The 21,274-nt window shown below is 40.2% G+C and overlaps 4 protein-coding genes across 10 annotated transcripts in view; 2 read left to right on the forward strand and 2 right to left on the reverse strand.

The window, feature by feature from the left end:
- Positions 1–5,462, forward strand: part of srgap1a (SLIT-ROBO Rho GTPase activating protein 1a) — a 73,401-nt gene extending 67,939 nt beyond the window's left edge. For 2 of the 4 annotated variants that reach the window (XM_029522329.1, XM_029522331.1), the window contains exons 21-22: positions 1,626–1,998; positions 2,711–5,462. In XM_029522329.1, coding sequence (XP_029378189.1) covers positions 1,626–1,998; positions 2,711–3,118 — 781 coding nt within the window. In that variant the 3' untranslated portion in view covers positions 3,119–5,462. Of the gene's footprint in view, positions 1–1,622; positions 1,999–2,710 lie in introns of all 4 variants that reach the window. The other 2 variants (XM_029522328.1, XM_029522330.1) reach the window with 1 other exon arrangement.
- Positions 4,996–8,153, reverse strand: cfap263 (cilia and flagella associated protein 263). 3 transcript variants are annotated; one of them, XM_029522334.1, is made up of 9 exons: positions 8,021–8,153; positions 7,741–7,867; positions 7,349–7,510; positions 7,151–7,270; positions 6,766–6,876; positions 6,508–6,606; positions 6,308–6,415; positions 5,934–6,089; positions 4,996–5,780 (listed from the first exon to the last, which is right to left on the reverse strand). In XM_029522334.1, the coding sequence occupies exons 1-9, from the start codon at positions 8,098–8,100 to the stop codon at positions 5,640–5,642; spliced, it is 1,104 nt and encodes a 367-aa protein (XP_029378194.1). In that variant the 5' UTR covers positions 8,101–8,153; the 3' UTR covers positions 4,996–5,639. The 3 variants fall into 3 exon arrangements, with proteins under 3 accessions (XP_029378194.1, XP_029378193.1, XP_029378197.1); XM_029522333.1 differs by having other exon boundaries at positions 7,121–7,270; XM_029522337.1 differs by lacking the exon at positions 5,934–6,089 and having other exon boundaries at positions 7,121–7,270.
- Positions 8,154–8,411: 258 nt separating this feature from the next.
- Positions 8,412–13,023, forward strand: parp12a (poly (ADP-ribose) polymerase family, member 12a). 2 transcript variants are annotated; one of them, XM_029523208.1, is made up of 11 exons: positions 8,412–8,817; positions 9,502–9,637; positions 9,740–9,995; positions 10,094–10,243; positions 10,393–10,582; positions 10,661–10,835; positions 10,934–11,169; positions 11,301–11,400; positions 11,498–11,628; positions 11,992–12,143; positions 12,323–13,023. In XM_029523208.1, exons 1-11 carry the CDS (start codon positions 8,498–8,500, stop codon positions 12,577–12,579), a joined length of 2,103 nt encoding a protein of 700 aa, XP_029379068.1. In that variant the 5' UTR covers positions 8,412–8,497; the 3' UTR covers positions 12,580–13,023. The 2 variants fall into 2 exon arrangements, with proteins under 2 accessions (XP_029379068.1, XP_029379069.1); XM_029523209.1 differs by having other exon boundaries at positions 10,097–10,243.
- On the reverse strand, positions 13,023–18,768 carry tbxas1 (thromboxane A synthase 1 (platelet)). Its single transcript, XM_029523210.1, has 14 exons — positions 18,481–18,768; positions 18,180–18,273; positions 17,929–18,022; positions 17,548–17,600; positions 17,343–17,439; positions 17,128–17,244; positions 16,082–16,170; positions 15,843–15,991; positions 15,544–15,674; positions 15,071–15,427; positions 14,874–14,962; positions 14,572–14,709; positions 14,164–14,326; positions 13,023–13,914 (listed from the first exon to the last, which is right to left on the reverse strand). Exons 1-14 carry the CDS (start codon positions 18,518–18,520, stop codon positions 13,801–13,803), a joined length of 1,725 nt encoding a protein of 574 aa, XP_029379070.1. The 5' UTR covers positions 18,521–18,768; the 3' UTR covers positions 13,023–13,800.
- Positions 18,769–21,274: the final 2,506 nt, after the last annotated feature.

A 21,274-nucleotide genomic window follows, 5' to 3' on the forward strand; every position in this document is an offset into this window, starting at 1 on the left:
TCAGCTGAAGCCATATTAAACACAGGGTGAGCTGTCAGAGTGCTGACAGCTTGCAGAGTAAGTTGCGGTGTCTGTTGTTGTTCACACTGTCCCGAAGGGGGGGCGGGTGAAATGAATGTAGACTGCGCCCCCAGCAGGTTGTCAATGCTTCCTACACTGGTTTACTATGTACCACTTAACCAAGGAGTCTCTCTTTCTCAATGACTAAATTATCATTAGTCCCTATTTGTGATGTCGAAAAACTTTTCATGCTGATCAACTCAGATTTTTACACATACAACATTTCTTTCAGGCACATATCTGGAGTGTTGTTCCCTGTGTTAGCACATTTGGGTTTCAGAGTGTTGCATAATTGCAGGGCTGTTTTTACAGATTTTCTTACTAATGGAGATGAGCAGTTTCCTGTGATGAAATGGTGAGGTTGGGGAGATAACTCAGCACAGCAGTGTTGCAGGAAAATCTCCAATTGCATTCTCTTAAGAGTCTTTCATATCCATACTCATTATTGCTTTTTATTTAGTACAGCAGTGATACTGCTTGTAAATTGTGATGATAATGGCTGAGATGGTGTTCATTAGGCAGACGTAAACCTTCAAATGAGGCCATTTGAGTTGGAGAAGTGATTAAAGGATGAGCAATTCACTGCTTGTTGATCATTAGAAAGAACCAATATTACAGGTGGAAGACTAATTAAATTAGTTCATCTGACATATATTACTGTTATTTAATATTTTAAGTTCCTGACACTTTGGAAAGCATATTAACATTGGTTGTTTTTGTTTTTTTAGTTTTTTTTTATATACCAAATCTCATCTGAATGGGTCAAATGGAATAAATATCACACAAATATATTATTGCATTGTGTAGATTAAATTCTACGCTCAAATGGTCGTGTCAAATACCGTCTTCAGTCATTCTGCCTCTAGCAGAGATAGTGATGATAACAGCTTTGATTAAACATTACAGCTCTGACTAGAACGCGAAAATATGCAGCACAGAGCTCGTTTGAGCCTCACTGAGGAGGATGTGCTGCTGTTTTGGATTTTAATGGAGCAATACAACTGTTTCCAGGGAGTAGCTGCGAGTTTGTAAAACTCAGCAGGCACGAGTGTGAAGGAGTGTGTGTCTGATCCGATGTGTGCACATGCATACTTAACTCTGTTGCACCGTGTATCAGATTCTGGTGTTAAATTAAGTGTGTTTGGTGCCGTGCTAGGTTCAGACAGAGGACAACCATCCCGCCAGAGCAGCTGTAGCTTTTCCCAGGGAGTCTGTTTTGGTGCTGACAAACCACAGGCCTCCCTCCTCTGGCTGACAGCCAGGTCCACCCAGCCTGCTCTCCTATTCACTTTGTGGAAGGCAACAATATTCCTCACATAGAAGTCCTGCTGTTATGTATTTTTCTACCCAATATAAGTTTTGTTTGTGTTGTTTTTGTTGTGTTTTGTATGTTTCACCAAAGGGGTCCAGAGAATGTAACATGTATTATTTTTTTCCCAGCTGAGGGGATTTTCATGTCTGCAGAGTTAGTGTCTTCAACTTTAGAGTTTATATTTAAAATAGATTAAAAAGAGTCAATCAAGCCGTGAATAAATGTTTCTGTTTTATGCTTCTTTCTACAGTAGGCACAAAAAGCGATCAGACCCACCATCCCGACGGCCACCTGCCCGTCCCAGCGATGTCCACTGCATGGTGCATGCCTCCCAGCAAGGGCATGGCGGCACCCCAGAGATGGGCTCCCCAGTTCTTGGCCACTTCAGCCCACGGGACATGCTGCGGAGTCGCAACCACATGGCTATGGACAGCCCTGAGCGACGCCGTCGAACAGGCCACGGCAGTTTGACAAACATCAGCCGTCACGAATCACTGAAGAAGATGGAGAGCCCCCCTATCCGCCGCTCCACGTCTTCGGGCCAGTACACGGGCTTCAGTGACGCCCACCACCACCACCACCACCACCACGGCGGCAAGCCCCTGGATCCGGAGAGCATCGCACAGGTCAGCGCTGGACGAGCGGCGACCCAACCGCAGCTCCCTCCACCATCAAAGCCCTGCCCTGCCCTGTAAAAACATAGTCAGTCCCTGTCTTCTGCTTCCTCTGGCTGCTAGTGTCTGTGTGCTAAATACACAAAGAGTGGCTTCACAGGCAGACAGCACAGAGAATAGGCTGGCAACGGGACTCTTCATTGTATTTATCGCTGTCTGGATTGTGAGCTTTCAAATTTTGCCATGAAATGGAAAGCAAAACATAATGAGGCCTGACTGCTGCTAATTTGTGATAAAATAAAACATCCGGATTTGCATCACTGCTGATAAGAAGGTAGTAAAGCCATGCAGCTTGTATTGAGCAAAGGTCACAAAGAGCACTCTATACAATGCTGGGCTGTCTGTCTGCTTACTAGGAGCATGCTCAGATGAACACATCTAATCATCTCTGCATCTCCAGATGTATTATCATGCAGAGGGAGAGGTGTCAGGAATACTCTCTGCATGTATAGTGCACGCTTGATCATGTCTCTGGGGTCCAAGTTAAAATAGGAATATATTTATGTTTCCTACCTCACCACCCTTTAATGTTCTCAGCTTTTTCATCTTTTGTTATCTCCCACCCATCTATTAATATAATTTCTGTCATTCACAACGTCAACTTCCCTCTGTCTTGCTCATCTCTTTCACCTTTGTCGTGACACATTCTGTTTGTCTCCTGCAGGACATAGAAGAGACCATGAACACTGCTCTGAACGAGCTGCGTGAGTTAGAGCGGCAGAGCTCGGCCAAGCATGCCCCCGACGTGGTGCTGGACACCCTGGAGCAGCGGCAGAACTCCAGCAGCAGCGGTGGGGGTCCGACGCCGGCCAGCTCCAGTGAGTCCCTCAGCCCTATCCACGGCGTCATGCTGAGGTCCACCGCCAACACAGAGCCACCGATCCGCCGCAGCACCAGCTCCTCCAGCGACACTATGAGCACCTTTAAGCCTGTGGTAGCGCCCCGAATGGGGGTGCAGCTCAAACCCCCCGCCTTGAGACCCAAGCCTATGGTCCTGCCCAAGTCCAGCCAAGCCTCACAGCCTCCAGCTGCAGCTCCTCAGGATGCTCTGGACAAGTCCTGCACCATGTAACCGTTGGGTGAGGAGCCAGAGCTGGAAAACAAAAACTCAACTTTCAAGGAGCTGAAAAATGTAAACTGTCTAGACTTCATAGATGTATGGAAAATAATATAGAAGTGTGTAACATGCATTTACAGGAACATGGGAAGGCATTTCTTTGAAGTGTTGAAGCTGAAAATGAGATCCTAAAAATCTAGTGTCAAGAAGATGCACAGAAATGCGTTATTATGCTTAGGGTAGTCATTTTTAAATAAACAACAAATCACAAAGGCTTCCCTCAAGGTTTTAGAAAATGTATACTAGTTAGTTTAGTTTACATAAACTCCTGAACTGTGTAACTTTGAACAAAACATGGTGCATGCAGCTCCTCCACTAGTGGAGGTTTTCCATGAACCCCAAATAGAGCTTGATGAGAAGGACCTTGGAGGACCCATGAGGGGAGGGGCGAACAGCTTTGAAGGCCTTACTGACTTTGCGATGTAACGGATTATAGATGTTAAATATTATGAAGGTGCTGTGACTACAAGGACAGAAATGGTGTGGACTGATAACAAATCCGACGAGACCTTAATAACTAATGGTACTCTGTTAATAAATTTGTAGTACTGACTCACTAGTGTGCAAATTGCCTCTCGAGAGGCAAACCATCATCAGTCGTTTGTCAGAAATGTACAAAGTTCATCTCTGTGTCGGATTTGCTCAAAATTATTTTGACACATTTGCATATTGCCTGGAAAGAGATAGAATTATTGGATAAAACCACTATTTCATTATGAACTGAACATTTCAACGCATTCTTGAATTCTTGCTTCAATTACTCACAATGAAGAGATAAAATATTCATAAGTTATGCCTTTACATCTGGAGGCTGTGTGAAACCGTATGATGACAAATCTATCTACAGTGTATAGAACACGTGTTATTACACAGTATGAAACACATGCCACAGCTTCTTTTACGCCTTGCTTGGCTTTATCTATCCAAAGAAATAACTGTATAAGTGTAATGCATGGATGTTGATGCTCCATATATGATCTAAGGCATTCCTCATATTGACTGATGTGTACAGACTCAAGGCAGTGCCCTGTGGGGTGCTGCCGGTAGCCATGGACCTAATGACTGTTAGTGTAAAAGCCTAATATGTTCACTGCTTCTTTTGCTTTTCTTTGTCTTTAGAAACAGCACCTTGCTTCAAAGTCCCTCACGTCAGTTTTCACGTTCAACTGTGAATGCCAATTATGTGTTTTTGTGTTGCTCTCTGACTCACACTGAGGCTGTCTTTGTGGACTTGCTGCGTTTGTGGAAGATTACTTTTCAAATATCACAAAAACCGTGCACGTGGAACAGCGGGAAGCGTCGGCGACAAACATCCTGTGCCTGTCTGCTCTTATGTGTCCAAGTCGAGTAATAATTTCAAAATGCAATAGCCCCATAAAAACGTGTGTGCCAGTGAGTGTGACTGCAGCCGTTTTTGTAAGTAACCTCTGTACTGTAGAAATAACAGACTTGGGTGCATGTCTTAGGAATGTTTGGGTAGCCTAATAACACATAGAAGAGATATGGTTTGCAATGAGTTAGCAATGCTCTCTAACTACAGGTTTACACTCTTTTTGACTTGACAGGTATGGTGTGTTTAATAGTCAAAGGTTAATTGATTTTCTGAATTACTAACTTTCATTATTTTTATAATCTTTGTTGTTATCTTTGTTGTGTCTCAGAGTAGAAATTACTTCAATTTAGAACAAATGATGTAGAATAAATCCAGAGATGTGTTCCACCCACATTATGGATCCATTTGTATAAAATGCTCTTGTCACTATGTAACATCATTAACAGTAGGACTCAGTTATGCCATCTGTAGGCTTTAAGTTACTCTGTGGTGTTATGTACATCTGTAGTATGTACTCGTGAAAGTGCCTTTGAAGATGTTTTAGAGGAACTTCAGACATTCTGTCCTGTTGCATTTCCATGTCAGATTCTGTTTTTGAGGAAATGCAGTGCAGAAAAAAAGACACATAAATAAGTAATGATGCCATTTTCCAAACAGTTATATTACAGAATTAATAATAAACAAACAGCTTACCCATTGTGACATTGCACTTTTATGTATATGACTGTATATATGGCATGTAACATCATAACATTTAGAGTTCTTTGAGGGATTGTACCTCCAAGAATTTCTTTCTAATAAAGAAAATAGTTTGTTGAGGGTGAGGTGGATTTTTTTTCTTTCTAATTTAACATTCAACTGCACTTGAAGAATCTCACTTTACATTTTAAATTCATGTACATGTACACAGATAAAAAGTATTGATTTTCTCGTGTTGAATTCATGTAATCATGGCACACTAACCAGTATGCAAGAACATTATGTACGTTTGTTTTTTGTAATGATGCATGGTTAAAAAAATTTAACTGATTTAAAATTATCATATTGAATAGCTAAAATTGTGAAACAGGAAATGTGTAACTGAAGCATTGCCTTCATCCACTGCCCACTAATTCATTAATTAGTCCTAAAGGTCTTCTGTTTCTATGTGTTGTGTTCTGCTATAGGTGGGAGCTTAACCGGGATTTGGTGCTCCTCAGACGTTGATCCAGCCACAGTGCTGTTTGCAGGAGTAAGAGTGACTCTCTGTTTGCTCCAGGATTTAGCCTTGGTCTTCAATGCCATCTGATGAAAATAAAAGAATGAGTCCTTTGTTTTGAATACTGTCACACGACCATTTTAACCTCAACTGAACTGAACTCTGCTGCTGGGTGATAAAAGTGGAAAAGAAGATCATACGCTTCTTATTGTTTGAGGGGGAAAAGAAGGTTGGTTTACCTCAGCAATCCCAACTTTCCTCCCCCAAATATGAACACTATGTTGCAGTTTCTTGTGTTTGTCCTTGATATGCATGTACTCAGTGATATCAGGAGCATGATAATCTGACATCTGGTGGCGCAAGTGTTGGTTGAGGGCCTCTGCCTTTAAACGCTCCTGAAGACAGAGAAAGTCAAATGGGGGATGGAGCGCACAAAGGGAATTAGTTTAAAGAATAATAGGGGAGAGAAATCAAGAGTTAACCGATAGCCTTTGATGTGCTTTCATCCAATTTACATAAATTCATTCTAATTTAATCTGCTAAACTTTGGTAACCAGTAGAACAAACGGTGTACCATTCAATAATTTGACTAGCATCCTCACAATGAACTAACCTTCTCAGCCTTCTGGATCTCTTCCTCAATTTTTGCGAGCAACTGCTTCCTTTTGGTTAGGTCTTTGCTTAATTCTGTGGACTCCCATGTCACATTTTGCAGCTTCTCCTGTCCATATACACATTAAAATAAGATGAAGTATATGTTTCATAAATCTCCTCTAAACTGCCCAAGAAAGTTGGTTAAACCACACGAGTCACCTTGTGTGAACTGAGGATGCGCTGCACTTTCAAACTGTTATCTTGAAGTTCTTGTAGACTTTGGTCAATTCTTAGCTCATTGTATTCTGGGAAAATGGCCTGGAAATAACACATAACAAAGAGTTACATCTAACCCAACTCCATGAAATATTTACAAGTACAACTAATTATCCGACAAAGAGAATTGCTGGTCGCATGCAAAACATTCTAACTCACAATCTGAGCAATCAACACTCTATCCACACTTTCATCGTCTACCTCGTACTCCACTTTTCTTATTTCCCTTTTCTGTTGAAACCGCTGCTGGAGTTTCTTTTCTTGGACCTTGAGTGCCTGGATCTTCAGATTTAGCTTCTCCATCTGAGTGACCTGTAAAAGCAATAGTCACTCAAAGGAAAGAAATATACAGTGTGTGAGTTTTTGTTTTTTGTCTTTTCACATTTGCTCCAGATCGAAGAAATAATTACCAAATTGAAATTTAAGGAAGAAAAATATAATTCTCCCGTCATTCAACTAGAACTCAACTGTAATTTTTTTTTTTTTTTTGTTCAAATTTCCACTTCCAGTGGTGATTTGTGCAGGTTGACATCATTACACAAAACAAGATTTCAACCTTAGATTTGTCCATGATGTACTGAAGCACCTTCCCTGGCTCCTTCATTTCCAGTCGACTGTCCTTTAAAGGTTTGAGCATCTTGCGTTCAAACTCTTTCTTTGCCTTCCTGACCTCTTCAAGTCGCAATTCTGCCTCTTGCAGAGAGGCCTGTAAAGACACGAGGAATCTCTGAGGTGAAATTTACTTTAAGTAAGCTTACCTTGTGAGGCTGTGCTACAACCTCACCTTGTAGTTATCATGGATCTTCCTATATCTCTGTTTGAGCTTCTCGTGGTCTTGCTGTGTTTCTGCTACTTCCCTCTGGGCCACATAAAGCTTCTGCTCCAAGGTCAGCTGCTGGGGTCTATCTGATATGTGGGAGGGGAACCTCCACCTTTGCCCACGGCCCTGAAAAGGCACATATACCAAATTATGTAGGGCTTTTCCCCTCCTTTGAAACAGAATTTTAGTAATTTCAGGGTAAATCTCATCATGCTATGAAAGAAAAATGTACACATGTTACAGTGATTTAAAAAAAATACCTAAACCATTTAGCGTGCCATGCTATGCTAAGAGCGGAAGGCATGGAAAGGGCCTGACATGACGTTTGCTGGCTCTTGTCCCCGAGTGTCACTTACCCCAGCCGCTGGCTGAGAGGCTCCCAGACTCTCTCCATCTGCCCGGGACACCAGGTCCTGTGGATCCAGGCGGCTGATGAACCGTTCAAACATGTCGTTCTCCCTCAGGAGGGCTGCGAGGTCACATCTTGAGACGAAATAAGGAACATCAGTCAGGGAACGATCGATGCTAATTTAGCCCTCTCGGCTAAATTAGCATGTCGCACAAAATAGTGAATAAAACGAGCTTTCCACAAACAAACTTCAGCGAAAATGTATCGGATGAATGTATATTAATTACTTCAGTTCTTCCACTTGCTCGTCAAGCTGTTGTTTTTGTGTCTTTTCGTCCTTTCCTTCTTCCACCAGCTCGCCCTCCATGGTTGCTAAGGTAAACGCTGGTCTGCACCGGTTGCTATGGGCAAGTGTTGCCTTCAAGAACCTGCAAAAAAAAAAAAAAAAGTTTAGATTTTTCACTCAAATAAATTGTACACGCCTTTTAATCATTTTGGGGATTGTGGAAACATTCAACAAACTTTGGTGTATTATTTAAATATTAACTACCGAAATATTTGATTTGTCATATTCACCCGCATAACATTATTTAACGAAAAAAGGGCCGATTGAAAAAAACAAAACAAAACAAAAAAAAACACCTCCCTCTTTCCAGTTTCAGTTTCATTTCTCAGAAAACAGAAAGCAGAAAGACGAAGTTGGTTTCCTGGAGCTAGTTCCCTTCGTCCATTGCAGCAGACAAAGGTGACGGATCTGACTCAGGATGACTTCAGTCATCTCTAAGTTCGTCCTCAAGGCTCTCTGTGACCATCAGGGCTTTCTGGACTTCCAGAGTCTGGATGACACCGTCTCACAGAGGTTCACCGTGGCGGACTCGGTCCTCCGTCACGTCCTCTCCGACGACGGGAAAATAGCCATTAGAGCCGGCAGACAGAAGCCGGACGGGGGTCAGATCATGAGCCCGGACAGCCTGCTGGTGGCCAAAAGCAGCCTGCGGCTCTGCCAGAAGAAAGCCGGAGAGTGTTCATCCTGCGATGGCCTGCACCTGTGCAGGCATCTAGTCTGCGGAGGCTGCACCTACGGGTGGGTGTCACACCGATTTTAGGCAGGCTGGAAGGTTTTGTCAAGCTGTAGTTCAAGTTCAAAGCGTAATTAAACAGCTGGTTGATAACTATTTGAAGGTATCATTTGTTTTTGGTAGATTTCTTAAAAAAAAAAAAAAAAAAAAAAAAAAAAGCTGACTAATGAATATTTGAAAAGTTAAAGGCCCAAACACAGATAGTGCGTCATCAGGAGTGTTGTTTGTCATTCTCGCGATTGCTATTTAACAACTTACGCAATCAAAAATATTATTTTATATGTTTTTGTGTGTAAAATACTGTGTACGTTCAGAAGATGGTTATTGTGGACTATTTAAAAGCCGGCGTTTGACCTTGCAAGGCAGGAAATGTTTAGGTGAAACTAGTTTGGTTAAAGGGCAGGGACAGGCAGAACAGGGAAACAGGTTAACCTAAAATGGAATGTGGAAACAGCAAAACGCCTTTGTTTTGTTTTGAGAATGCCAAATATCTGCTTTGATAATAGTTGGTTCACATCTGAATATGTGATCTATATCACAATCTTTGGTTCACTGTGTATAGTATTTTTATCATAAAGAGGAGAATTGTAATCATACATGGAATCTTTCTTTTTTTTTTTAAGGCAAACAATAACAAAATTCTGTGCTTTATTTCATTTGGTTTATTCTGTAAAATTCTCATTTTTTAGACAGAAGTGTCAAAAGCCCCATAGTCTGGATTCTCCACACAATGCAGAGATTTTAGGGAGACATGATCTTCTGGACCTCACTGAAAAACAGTTGTTCCAGCTGTTACTGCAGAATGATCCATTTTTGCTTCCTGAGGTACGTTTGGTCAAATTCTGTTGTTTAAAAAAATGTGCATATCTGAAAGAACTGTATTGTATTTTTTATGATCTAATCCTCCCCCTATAAACACCCTTCTAGATATGCCCACATTACAACAAAGGCAATGGGTTGCATGGGTCATGCAAGTTTGAAAAAAACTGCAAAAAGCTTCATGTCTGCCAGCATAATTTCCAGGGTGACTGTAAGTTTGGCACTTCCTGTAAGAGAGCCCATGCTATTGATGCACAAGGAATCAACATATTCAAAGGATTCAGTCAGGAGAATATTGGAAACCTTCATGAGCTCTACAGAAATAAATTCATCATCATGGGTCAATGTGCTCCTCCTGTTCCTGGTAAAGATTTCTTTCTTATCTGTCATGTTTATTGTCATCTAATGAGAGTGATAATCTGCACTGGGTAATTGTATGTATGTATTTATGTGTGTTATCAGTAGTGTTACCAAAAGTGAAAATCCCTACTCCCCAGAAGCCATCCAACTCTGGATTCCCACCCAGTCCTTCTAGTCAATCTAAAACCCTGAGTGAAGTTGACAAAAATGAAATCTGCCTCTTCTTCATCCGCAAGCATTGCAGTTTTAAAGGTAACAGTATTACTGATCACATCTGCAGTACAGAAACTCAGAAATATGTGTTGTATATATTATATATCCATGTGTACCACTTTCTAAGTGTCTTTCTGTGCTGTTTTGTTTGTTTCTTTGTTGTTGTTTTTTGTTTTTGTTTTTTTCAGAAAAGTGTGCTCGTGTTCATTGGCACTTACCTTACAGATGGCAGGCTTTACAAAGCGATGGGGTGACCTGGAAGGATTTGCCTAATGTGGAGGACATTGAGAAAGCCTACTGTGATCCAGGACGGGACAGTAGCTGCATAGATCAACCATTGTCCTTTGCAGGGTTTTTTAGTCTTCTCCGTCTCCAGAGGTGCTTACATATGTGAAAAGCATATAGATATCTAGTTCCCTCAAGGAATTTTGCTAATAAACTGTATTTTGCTCTCAGCTCCACTCCACCCATTGAGCAAGGGATTGACTTCATGAAGATGACATACAAAGGGTCTCCAGTTCGCCGCCTTTCCACGGTCTCTGCTGTCTCAAAGCCCCCTCACTTCATTTTTACTACGCAGTGGCTTTGGTACTGGAAGGATGAAACTGGACAATGGAGGGAGTTTGGGAAGGTACGTCAACCCCTGCTTTACTCTTCATCACTTAATTTTTCCACATGTATCACTGACAAACTAAACTTTGCTCGACTGTTCTGTGTGTTTTGTGTTAGACTGATGGTGACAGTCCAGCCTCTGTCACTTCTGAAATTCTGGAGAACGTGTACCTGGCAAACAATGACACAGAGATTCCTTTCAGCGCTGGCAAGCAACAGTATATTCTGAACTTCAAAGGCGGACCAGGAACGCCACAGATGTATCAAGAAAACTTAAAATACAAGACTAAAAGAGAGGTCAGGAGGAGGCCTTACTTTGTGTCTGCTCATGACGTGAAGGCAAAGGTGGAAAGGTATTTTCATTTCACGTTACAAACACATTTTGCATCGTCCTTGCAATTCTAACGCCACCACTTGTTTAGATATCTCAGTGCCTCTTACTTCGGCAGTGGAAGTTTTTACTTAATGTTTTTCTTCTCTTTAGTGCTTCATCACCCACGTCCAGCTTCAGCTCCAGCTCCTCCATATCTGACATTGTCCCCAAACAATGGGATAAGAGCGCCTTACCAGATTTTGGATACAGGGTATCTATTAATCAGCTTTTTTAATTTCCATAACAGTGAATATATATTCATAGACCTTCATTAATGGCTTTTTATCTGCATTCGACTTATCTTTCAGCTTTGTCCCCTCTCCGAAAATGCAGTGGACTATAAATTGATTGAGGGGTTGTTTAAGCGGACGTTGCCTCGCAGTAAAATTAACAGTATCCAGAGGATCCAGAATCCCTCACTGTGGAAAATCTTTCATTGGTAAAACTCTCAGTACTATCACCTCACCCTTATAACCACAACCCTTTTATTTAATTTGTCTATTAAGGAAAAAAAAACAAAACACTATGGGTTTACAGAGTTAATGTGCTGCACTCACCCTTAGCTCAGCAAAGTATCTTCTGAAGTTTCAGTTATTTGCTTGGCTCGTGCCACCAGAATACAATTTGCTCTTTCCCCAAAGCGAAAATCTTGAAATGAAACCATGCTAAACTAAGGTCATCAGCTGCTTGCTATTGCCTTATACTTACCTCACACACGGCTGCCATATACACTGACAGTCATACACATTTTACCACCTAAAGCACATCATTGCAGAGAAATGTTCTATGTGGTGTATTTTAGGCAGAAAGAGCAGATGAAGGGGAGGAACAATGGGAAGGAAGTGAATCAGCTGTACTTGTTCCATGGGACAGATGAGTCCCTGGTTGAGGCCATCTGTGAGCAAAACTTTGACTGGAGGATGTGCGGGGTCCATGGCACTGCCTATGGGAAAGGTACAGTAACACAGCCCAACCAGTTATACAATCACAACACAGTATCCAATATTAACAAGTCTTAGAGGATAATGTGTCTTTTCTTCAAAATGGCTGTGACAGCTTCTGGTACCAAACTGAAAATAGTGCCAAATTTTACTCTACTAAACTGTGTGAACACTAACTTCCTTGTTTGTTAGGGAGCTACTTTGCCAGAGATGCATCCTACTCAGACAGGTATGCCAGCATCAAGAAAACCCAGAACAAGATCATGTTTGTTGCTCTGGTCCTGGTTGGAGAGTACACTACAGGAAGGAGCAACTATGTTCGACCCCCAGCAAAAGGCAATAGCAGAACCCTCTATGACAGCTGTGTTGACTCTGAGAGCAACCCCAGCATCTATGTTGTCTTTGAAAAACATCAGATTTATCCAGAGTATCTTATTGATTACTCTTAAATCATGCTGCTGTTGCTTACGTTCCTGAAGATTTTAAATCAAGGAAATACTATAATATCTCTTTATGACTGGTAGCAATGTATAGCTTTGTTTAATGATTAAGGTGTGTGAGGGGTGTGAGGACTATTTAGATCCTTTCTATCGAATTACTAGTTAGATTGATGGAAAATCATTTTATTCTATAAACTGATATTTACAATATGGCCCTGTGAAATTTTGTAAATTAAAACTGTAAACTTGAGGGAATGGAATTTGCTACAATGCTGATTTTGCACTATAGAGCATATACAAAAAAAATATGTATTTCCCTGTCTGTTTTGTTCTGCCAAAATGAAGGCTGCGGAAGGCAACAAGTGATCTTTTGTATCTAAATGAGATTGGGTGTTATTGAATGCTATGGGTTGAAATTCATTTAGATAAATTCCATTAAATTACTGTTTGTGATTATGTAACTGCTTTATTTTTACAAGAAGATTGAGTTACACACAAGTGACGTTGGCCTTGGATGATCTTTGATTCCTCTCACCGGCAATACATATTTCAATGGTTCAGAAACATTTGAATGCAGCATCAGTAACTTTCCTATTGCATGGTTTCAAAATAGCATTCATGACCTGATGAATGTAGAATCATTCCTAAGCGTGGGTTAAAATTCAGTGCAAAACAGATTAAGATACCAAAAGTAAACACAGTAATCTGAGAAGTAATCCCCTTTCAATCAAGTGTTTCACATAATCAAGAGAAAAGTGAAAAAGTAAAAACTTTTCATACACCAATAATTTGTTTCAATCTGAAATAGCAGTTTAAACTGAGTATGAATGACCTTTCGTGAAAGCAGTGTTGTGACCTGGTCAAAATCACAGCTGTAAAATGTTCAGCCGCACTACATAATTGGTAACTGTCTAAAAGTAGAGCTCAAGTCTGTCCTTTATTGATAATATCTGATGAATCAATCACAGCAAAGAGTTTGGAGGGAGTACAAAGTAAAGCTAGAGCATGATAATCCTCATCTTCAATCCCTTTTCTAACTCAGTCAAGAAAAAAAAAAAAGAAAAAACACTATTTGAGCACAATAATCCAGCTATGAAATGGAGCTATGGAACTAAGGAAATCTATGGAAAGTTCAGATTTAAGAAATTGCTCACATGCTGTGTCGCTGTCACAGGTATCTGCAGGATTTATAAATCTTCACAGAATCCAAGAAGATTAACTGATGGGTTTTTAATCATCTGGTGGTGAATTCCCTTGGCCCAATCCCGCATTCCTCCTTGTAATTTTCACAAATATGCCATTTTTAGGTCCTAAAGTGCTTGATGACTTTAACTTAAGCGGAACCTGCACAAAGAAAGGAATACCACATGCTAAAAAACTTTTCCAACAGATTCATGTTTACTAAATATATCCTGTAAATTGTTGAAAAAATTATCAGTTAAAATCAAGTTAACCGTTACAAATTTAGATGTTGAATAAATTTGTTCACAATTTATTTAAATAATTCAGGTCAGCTAGTGCAGTTTAGGTGCTGTTTATTTCATGTTAATATGATATATATATAACATCCTAGTTATGAATAAAGTAGCTCACCTTGGTCTCAGAGCAGGCCACAGTGCTGTATTTGTGAAAAAGTCGGATTAGAGCTATTTTAATCTCCATCTGAGCAAGTCTCATTCCCACACAATTACGGGGGCCAGCCCCAAATGGAAGGTATACAAAGGGATGTCGACTGGCCTTGGCCTCTGGTGTGAATCTGGAGAGCAACAGCAATTTTTAATGAATTAAAAGTGGTAGCGAATTAGAGTAATTAAACACCAAGTATAAATTATAATGTTTACCGCAGGTAGTCACATTCTTACTTTGATTCAGTTTAAGTCTAGCTGTACAGTTTGTCAATAAATCAGTGAATACTTCATATCAGATTAGATTTATAGATTTATTGCAGACTTAAAAACACAAGGTTTATAGTTTTACTCGACTGTTCTAGCAGCCTCCTACCTCTCAGGAATAAACTTCTCTGGCTCTGGCCAGTGCTCTGCGTCATAATGGAGGAAGCCCACCGGGATCTCAACTGTCGCTCCTTTTGGGAGAAACTGGCCGTTCACCACGCAGTCATGATCAATGTCCCGTGCAAACCTGTGGGACAATATACAATGAAAAATAACTATTCTGCGTGATTTCAGTCAAACTAATTTGTACATCTTTAGGCCATGTCAAGGCCTGTTAAATAAAACCATTCCTACTGTAATAATAAGGAATAAATAATGCTTTGGGTATCCTTATTTAACATCTCCTTTTACCTGAATCCAGGAGGGTAGAGGCGCAGTGCTTCACATATAACCATGTCCAAATACTTAAGCTCTTGAACATTTGTATAATCTGGTGAATCCTACAGCAAAAGGGAGCACAAGGTAAATGCGTAACTGTTGACAGTCATTTTATGTCATAACTAGAGTAAGCAAAGCAGACAAAACCAAAAAAGAAAAGAAGCACTCACATATCTAGTAAAGAAGTCATCCACCTCTTGCTGCACTTTGCATTGACATCCAGGGTGGATGGCTAAGAGGTAGCATGTGAAAGCCAATGTGTTGCTGCTGGTTTCATAGCCTGCCAGGAGGAAGACGAAAGCCTGACCCACAATTTCTTCCTCAGTAATCATCTTCTTCTGTGGAAGCCGGCTGTGTGGCTTCTGTGGGAGAGGACAGTCATTGTCCTGATCTGCGATCAATGGCTGTGTTTGCTGGTTCCTGTGATCAAGCTCATCAGTGTGGTTCAATGTGTCAAACTGTTCTAAAGACACGGTCTCTTTGCTGGTTCGAGCATCCAACATCAGTTGAAGGAAGTCTCGACGCCTCTGCAAGCAAAAATTTGATTAATTTAAAAACTATATATCAGAAATTGTGTCATTGAAGATACAATCTCTTGAATGTACTTAAATAATCTATTAATCATAATTAATTTTATATACACCTGTTCAGGTGGCTGCTCCTCTCTTTGCTGGATAATCCTCTGAATACTCTTAATAAAGAACTGATTCATCTGGTCTCGTCTTTTGTTGGGGATAAATCTCGCCAGAGGAGCCATGATGGAAGGAAAAGCAACTGGACACACATGATGGGATTATCTTGCTAACTGATAAAATGTCTGTTTTTGTAAATACTATAACATGTGGTAAATCAAGAGTAAAAAATATAGTATTTTTTGTTGCATTCCTACATAAATGTCCAGTGTAAATGTCTCCAGTCTAACCATTCAAATGTTTGACTCACTGAAAAAGAGCATGATGGGCCTGAAGAAAGAAAAGGAGAAGAACATCTTAGCATGGCGGACAAACGGATCATCTGGGTTGTTCTGAGAGTCCACCTGAGTTCCAAATGCCACACTGGCAATAACGTCCATGGTGAAGCAACCAAAACACCTGGAAAACAGACAGACATAAAAATACAGACATGACACCACAAACTAACCATAATTCTAATCGCCTAAGCTCCTTGTGTGTGCTGACTACCTGTGGATGTCAAAGGCCTCTCCTGACTCAGCATACACACTCAAGTTGTTCATCAGGGCTTCGGTGGCTGCGTTGATGAGTGGAACCATCTACAAAAAAGGGAAAAGACAGTGACACTTTCTGCTGAATGTCTATTAAATGGAAGGAGACATATGTAACTGTCTTGTTAATATTGCTCATATTGGTCCATGAATACCAATTATTAATTATTAATTATTAATTAATAATTAATTTAACTTGAAATTGTGACTTGGATAAAAAGCAAGTGGGAGTAATTTAAAATGGCTTAAATTAGTGACATTGTAATTGATTTGTAATGCATAAATCTTTATTTTATAAAATAATTAATAGGAAAATTTATAAATTTGATTAGTTCATGAATTTGATTATGGATGTTTCTGAGATAATTTAATGCGTGGTATTCGGTTTATTTTCTTCTTATTATTATTATTATTATTATTATCATCAACCTGCTACCGTTCCTGCTGCTTGTTGCTTTTGTGAACAATAAACCAAAGGGAACAAGAAAAAAGATGAGTTCTGTCTAGCGTTCTCTGTTGGTCTTCAGACCCTTAACGAGTTGGAGCAGGCAGTGATACCGGGGGAAAAATAAACTTGACAAAGATCAACACAGTTAAAGTGACACAACAAGCAAAGTCACACCGCGCGGAAGATGTAAATAACACATGAAAAATACACATAATGTAAATGGTTCAATAATTAAAAGATGAACCATATTATTTATCTAATCTATTTACTTGTGTTAAAAGCAGTCATAAATTAATGACACAATGTTGCTGGCAGCACAAGGTCAACTTGGATTAACCATAAATTAAAAAAAAAAAAAAAACTTGTCACACTAAAGTGAACCTATAGTGGAAATAGATTTGTAGATTTTCAAATAAGACTTTTTAAAAACAAGATTGAGAATGTATACTCCACTTTCTCTTTCCTTCCCTCAAACTGAGACAGACAGAACATCATGTGAAAGCTGTTTTTCAGTCGTGCAAGAAATATCAGTTACAATCTGAGCTTGCATAGGTCACCTCTTTCATCTTTGCAGCACTGAACGATGGTGTCAGGATGCTCCGCACTCTCTTCCAGCGTTCGTTCCTCAACATGAGCAGACAGTCAGTCATGGGCTTAGTGGCAAAACGAATAGTCTGTATAAGGGAGCAGGAGAAACGGGCTCAAACGTCAAGACCTGCAGTTCACGTTTGAATCATGAAGCACATAGTGTGTTACTGATTAAAGTTCTTACCATTCTGTTAGGGAAACTGCTGAAGTCTTTGACCAGCACCTGTCTGAGCATGTCAGGGTCAGCTACCACCACAACTGGCCGGCGCCCCAAGTAGTACCTGATTTACACCATCAGGTTTTTACTTGGTATTAGTTTCATTTCAGAATGTTGAAGGACTGAAATCCATATAATGTTAATTGAATATTCATTAAGGTATTTTATTTACCCACAAACCCTGCCATGTGTCCTTATGAGATCACTGAGCGGGTTCAAAAAGCCCTGAAAAGAGCAGCAAATAACAAAGTTAGCTGCATGTAAATTGCGAGAAAAAGAAAACAGTATGGCAGTTTCTGACTCTTTTTTGCTGTTTAAATGCTTCACATAGAGCAGGGAACAACCTAATATACAGAGCAACTCTGAAACTCATCTGTTGTTGTTGACAAAAAGTAAAAAGCACAGAAGAATTAAATGGTGTGACATTGACTGTGTAATTTAATCCATGAAGGCTTCATGATGGCATGTGCATTACAAAAGCATGTTTGACTAAAAACAAAACTATGGGTTTAGGTTTGGCGTTTTACAAAAAAGGGAAAGTGGTGTAACTTACATGGCGAAACGAGAATATGTTGCCGAAGAAAGGTATTGGCTTTGGGTGTTTGATGCCACATTGAGAAAGGACTGAAAAGGGGTAAATTGAGTACCTAGAGGAGGAACAACAAAACAAAATGAATTCCATAATCGCTGAATAAAACCCTTCTTTTTTTCCCCCCCTATCAGCTCTCTCTGGGTACTTTGTGTCATAATGAAAACAACAAAGCTGCAACATCAAAAACACACAGAGAAATTGAATTTGCTCACCAGTAGAGGAGACCTAAGAGGATGCTGAAGAGGCCGAGTGTCACAGACCAGCCACAGGCCTGAATGTGGATGATGTTCAGGAGGGACATGGTGTCTGCGGAGCAAAGAACACAGGTCCACGTCGGTGCTGATTTTTACATTAATGACAATCTCAGCATTTTCAGCAGCTCCAGTTCCGTAGTCGTGTCTTCTCCAGTGTGCTTTAAAAAAAAAAAAATAAAAAAAAAAAAAGCGGCTCTGACCTTTCACTCACTTTTTTTTTTAACAATGAGTTACCGAGTTACACAACTAACTCACTGACCTGCATTTGGGCGTACACACACGTCACTGGGACAAATCATGGTTTAATGGCGAACACCTAAAACTGCCGATGAGAGCCTCCGCGTGCTCAAACAGCCTGTCTGTATCACTGAGTGTAGTCCGTCTGTCCGTTTGTTAGTCATTGATGTGTTTTGTGTGTATGGGTCGTTTAACGTTTACGACGGTCACGTGTCACGTGTCGTTTATAGTCAAACCCCTTCGCGCTGTTTAGCTCGTAACCTGAGAAAAGCATCCTGACTCGCTCACAGCGGACATGTTGTTGTTGTTGTTGTTGTGGTGGTGGTGAAGCCTTCCTCTGTGTGTATCCGTCCGTTAGACAGTGAAGGAGCTCCGTACTGCTGCCTGCTGCTCCGGAGAGTCACAGCAACTCCATGTTTTTTTTTTGTTTTGTTTTGTTTTGTTTTTGTTTTGTTTGTTTGTTGTTTGGTGTCGCTGGCTCACAACAATTTTTCAGGAAGGGGGCCGTTTACGAACCCCATCTTCCTCCATCGCATCAACAAGAATGCTAATGCTAATGCTAATGCTGACGAGGTAAGGGCAGGCTTAAAGTTTTGTTAGTCATGCCATTTAATCCTAAAAGCTCTTCCAAGAAAAATATACCATATCTTTATTTCTTTTTTTCTCCCCACACACACACACACACACACACCGTGTGTTTACAGATAATCTGATCTTTTTCACTTCTGCAGGGACACAGTGTGAGTTTTGTTTGAGCATTTTTTTTCCCCTATTCCTTATAAAGAAGACACATGTACCTAAATAGTTTGGACATCCTGTGATGGAGGAAATGTGTCAGGCCTCACGACACAGGCTCTTTTCTGTGTGCACATGTTCACCTTGTTGCTGCATAAGTTCCCAGTCCAAAGACATACACTTTTAGGTTAATAAGGGACTCTAAATGGCGGATTTGCCTACAGGACAGGGTGATTGTTTGTCTGTGTTTGTCTCCACATGTAAGACCTGCAGTAGACCGGACCTGTCCAGGGTAAACCCCAAACACTCTGACTTTGGAGGAGTGTGGGGTTCACTCTCCAAAAGTCAGCTGGTAGTGAGATGAATAAAATGAAATTACTAAGCATAATATGAAAGAAACGATACCTGTCCTTCATCCAATTTCATAGGAGAAATAAGTTTTAGTGAAAAATGATTTAACCTTAATGATTATGTATCCCTGCCACACAGCAAGGGAAAGAAGAATGGGGTTCAAACTTGAAGAGAGACTTTTTTGCAGCTGCTCCAGTTTTGTTTTTTTGTTTTTTTTTTTTTTTACCTGTCCAACATTTTAAAAATAGCAAAAAAAAAATTGCAGTAAACATATCAAAAAGAAATAATTGTGGTAATGGATTCCCATTTTGCTTCCTGTTGTAGTTCTGCTGAATTGCCTGCAGAGGAAGCTCACATACCGTGTTATCCATGTACTAACATTCAGCGAGCAAACAGGTAAGACTAACCATACCACGCATCAGGAAATGTATTATTTATAATTTTAAAGTGCATTTAACTATACCAAATATTGTGTCAGTTGAGGTCGACCGCGTTAAAAAGCACACATATTAGCACAGTTTGTCTCAATGTCTTTAACGGCCTGAGACAGGTTATTTTGCTTTTGGAGAAAATTGATTTAAATGGCAAATACCACAATTTCTATTAGTGTTCACAGTATAGAAGGTAATATTCCCTGAGGACAAGCACAATGTACTTCATCAATCTACAGCTGAATTTCATTTCACGCATTAAGAGAAAATGTGTTTCAATAGAATAAAAATTAGCAAGCAACGCAGTGTCTATTCTCATGGGTTCAACTTCCAGGAAAAGTGACGGCTCATTGGGGCAAATGGTCCATTTGAATTCAGATGACACAGTGTCCTAATTATGCATACTCAATGACAGCTACACATCCAAATCCTTTGAGGTGTTAAACAAAGCTGACTCTTCAAGTTCACAGTATTTGTGCACATGTGCACATCTGACTTGTGTGCAATCAGTCAGCATTTTACTGAATAAAGAATAATGTTGCGGAATAGAGGATGTGCAAAAGTTTTATGTATTTTGTGTGCTAAATGATGCGCACTAGCTGTTTCAGTGTCAAATGAACACACATTCTTCAGGTTGAACAAAAATTCACAATTCTTATGGAACAAAATCAGAACTGTTCAGCTCTGTTCTTGTCCAAGAATAAGGTAAGTAAAGGTAGAGTTTGTAGCACTGGCCTAAAAAATTAGCTCTTTTCACTTATGACACAGAAAGATCTGTGATAAATGAAGTTTTACTACACAAAGGATGGCATCTGGATTCAGTGGTGGGTTCTTTCAAAGTATATTCTCCCAGAGCAGAGATGCCCAATATTTATGGTCTGATAAATGTGCAGCATGCCTTACACAGCATGCAGCCAGGCAGGAATAACAATGGAAGCTGGAGCAACACTAAGCTATTAATGGCGAGACAAGCTGAGAAAGAAAGCTGAGGTTGGCTGGATATGGCCTGCTCTGAGGACCGCCAGTGGGCCCTTGAAGCCTGAAATGAACCATGATAACGATTCCTCTCTGCTCCTTATATTAAAGCATTACCACTTAGATTCCTGCCCCTGTCAAGGCTAGATGTTGAAAATACACCCCCCCACCCTTTTTGTTTTCTTAAGGGATGTTTAGACTTGCTTAAACCAGTTAAAATCTTTACAAGCTCAAGGGCACAGTCTGTAGGACAACCTTTAAAGGGCAAAATATCTACAGAAGGGCTTCCATCATGGACTGAGCTTATGTCAATCACACTATGAC

The sequence above is a fragment of the Echeneis naucrates genome, chromosome 16 (genome assembly GCF_900963305.1).
Source record: "Echeneis naucrates chromosome 16, fEcheNa1.1, whole genome shotgun sequence".
Lineage (NCBI taxonomy): Eukaryota > Metazoa > Chordata > Actinopteri > Carangiformes > Echeneidae > Echeneis > Echeneis naucrates.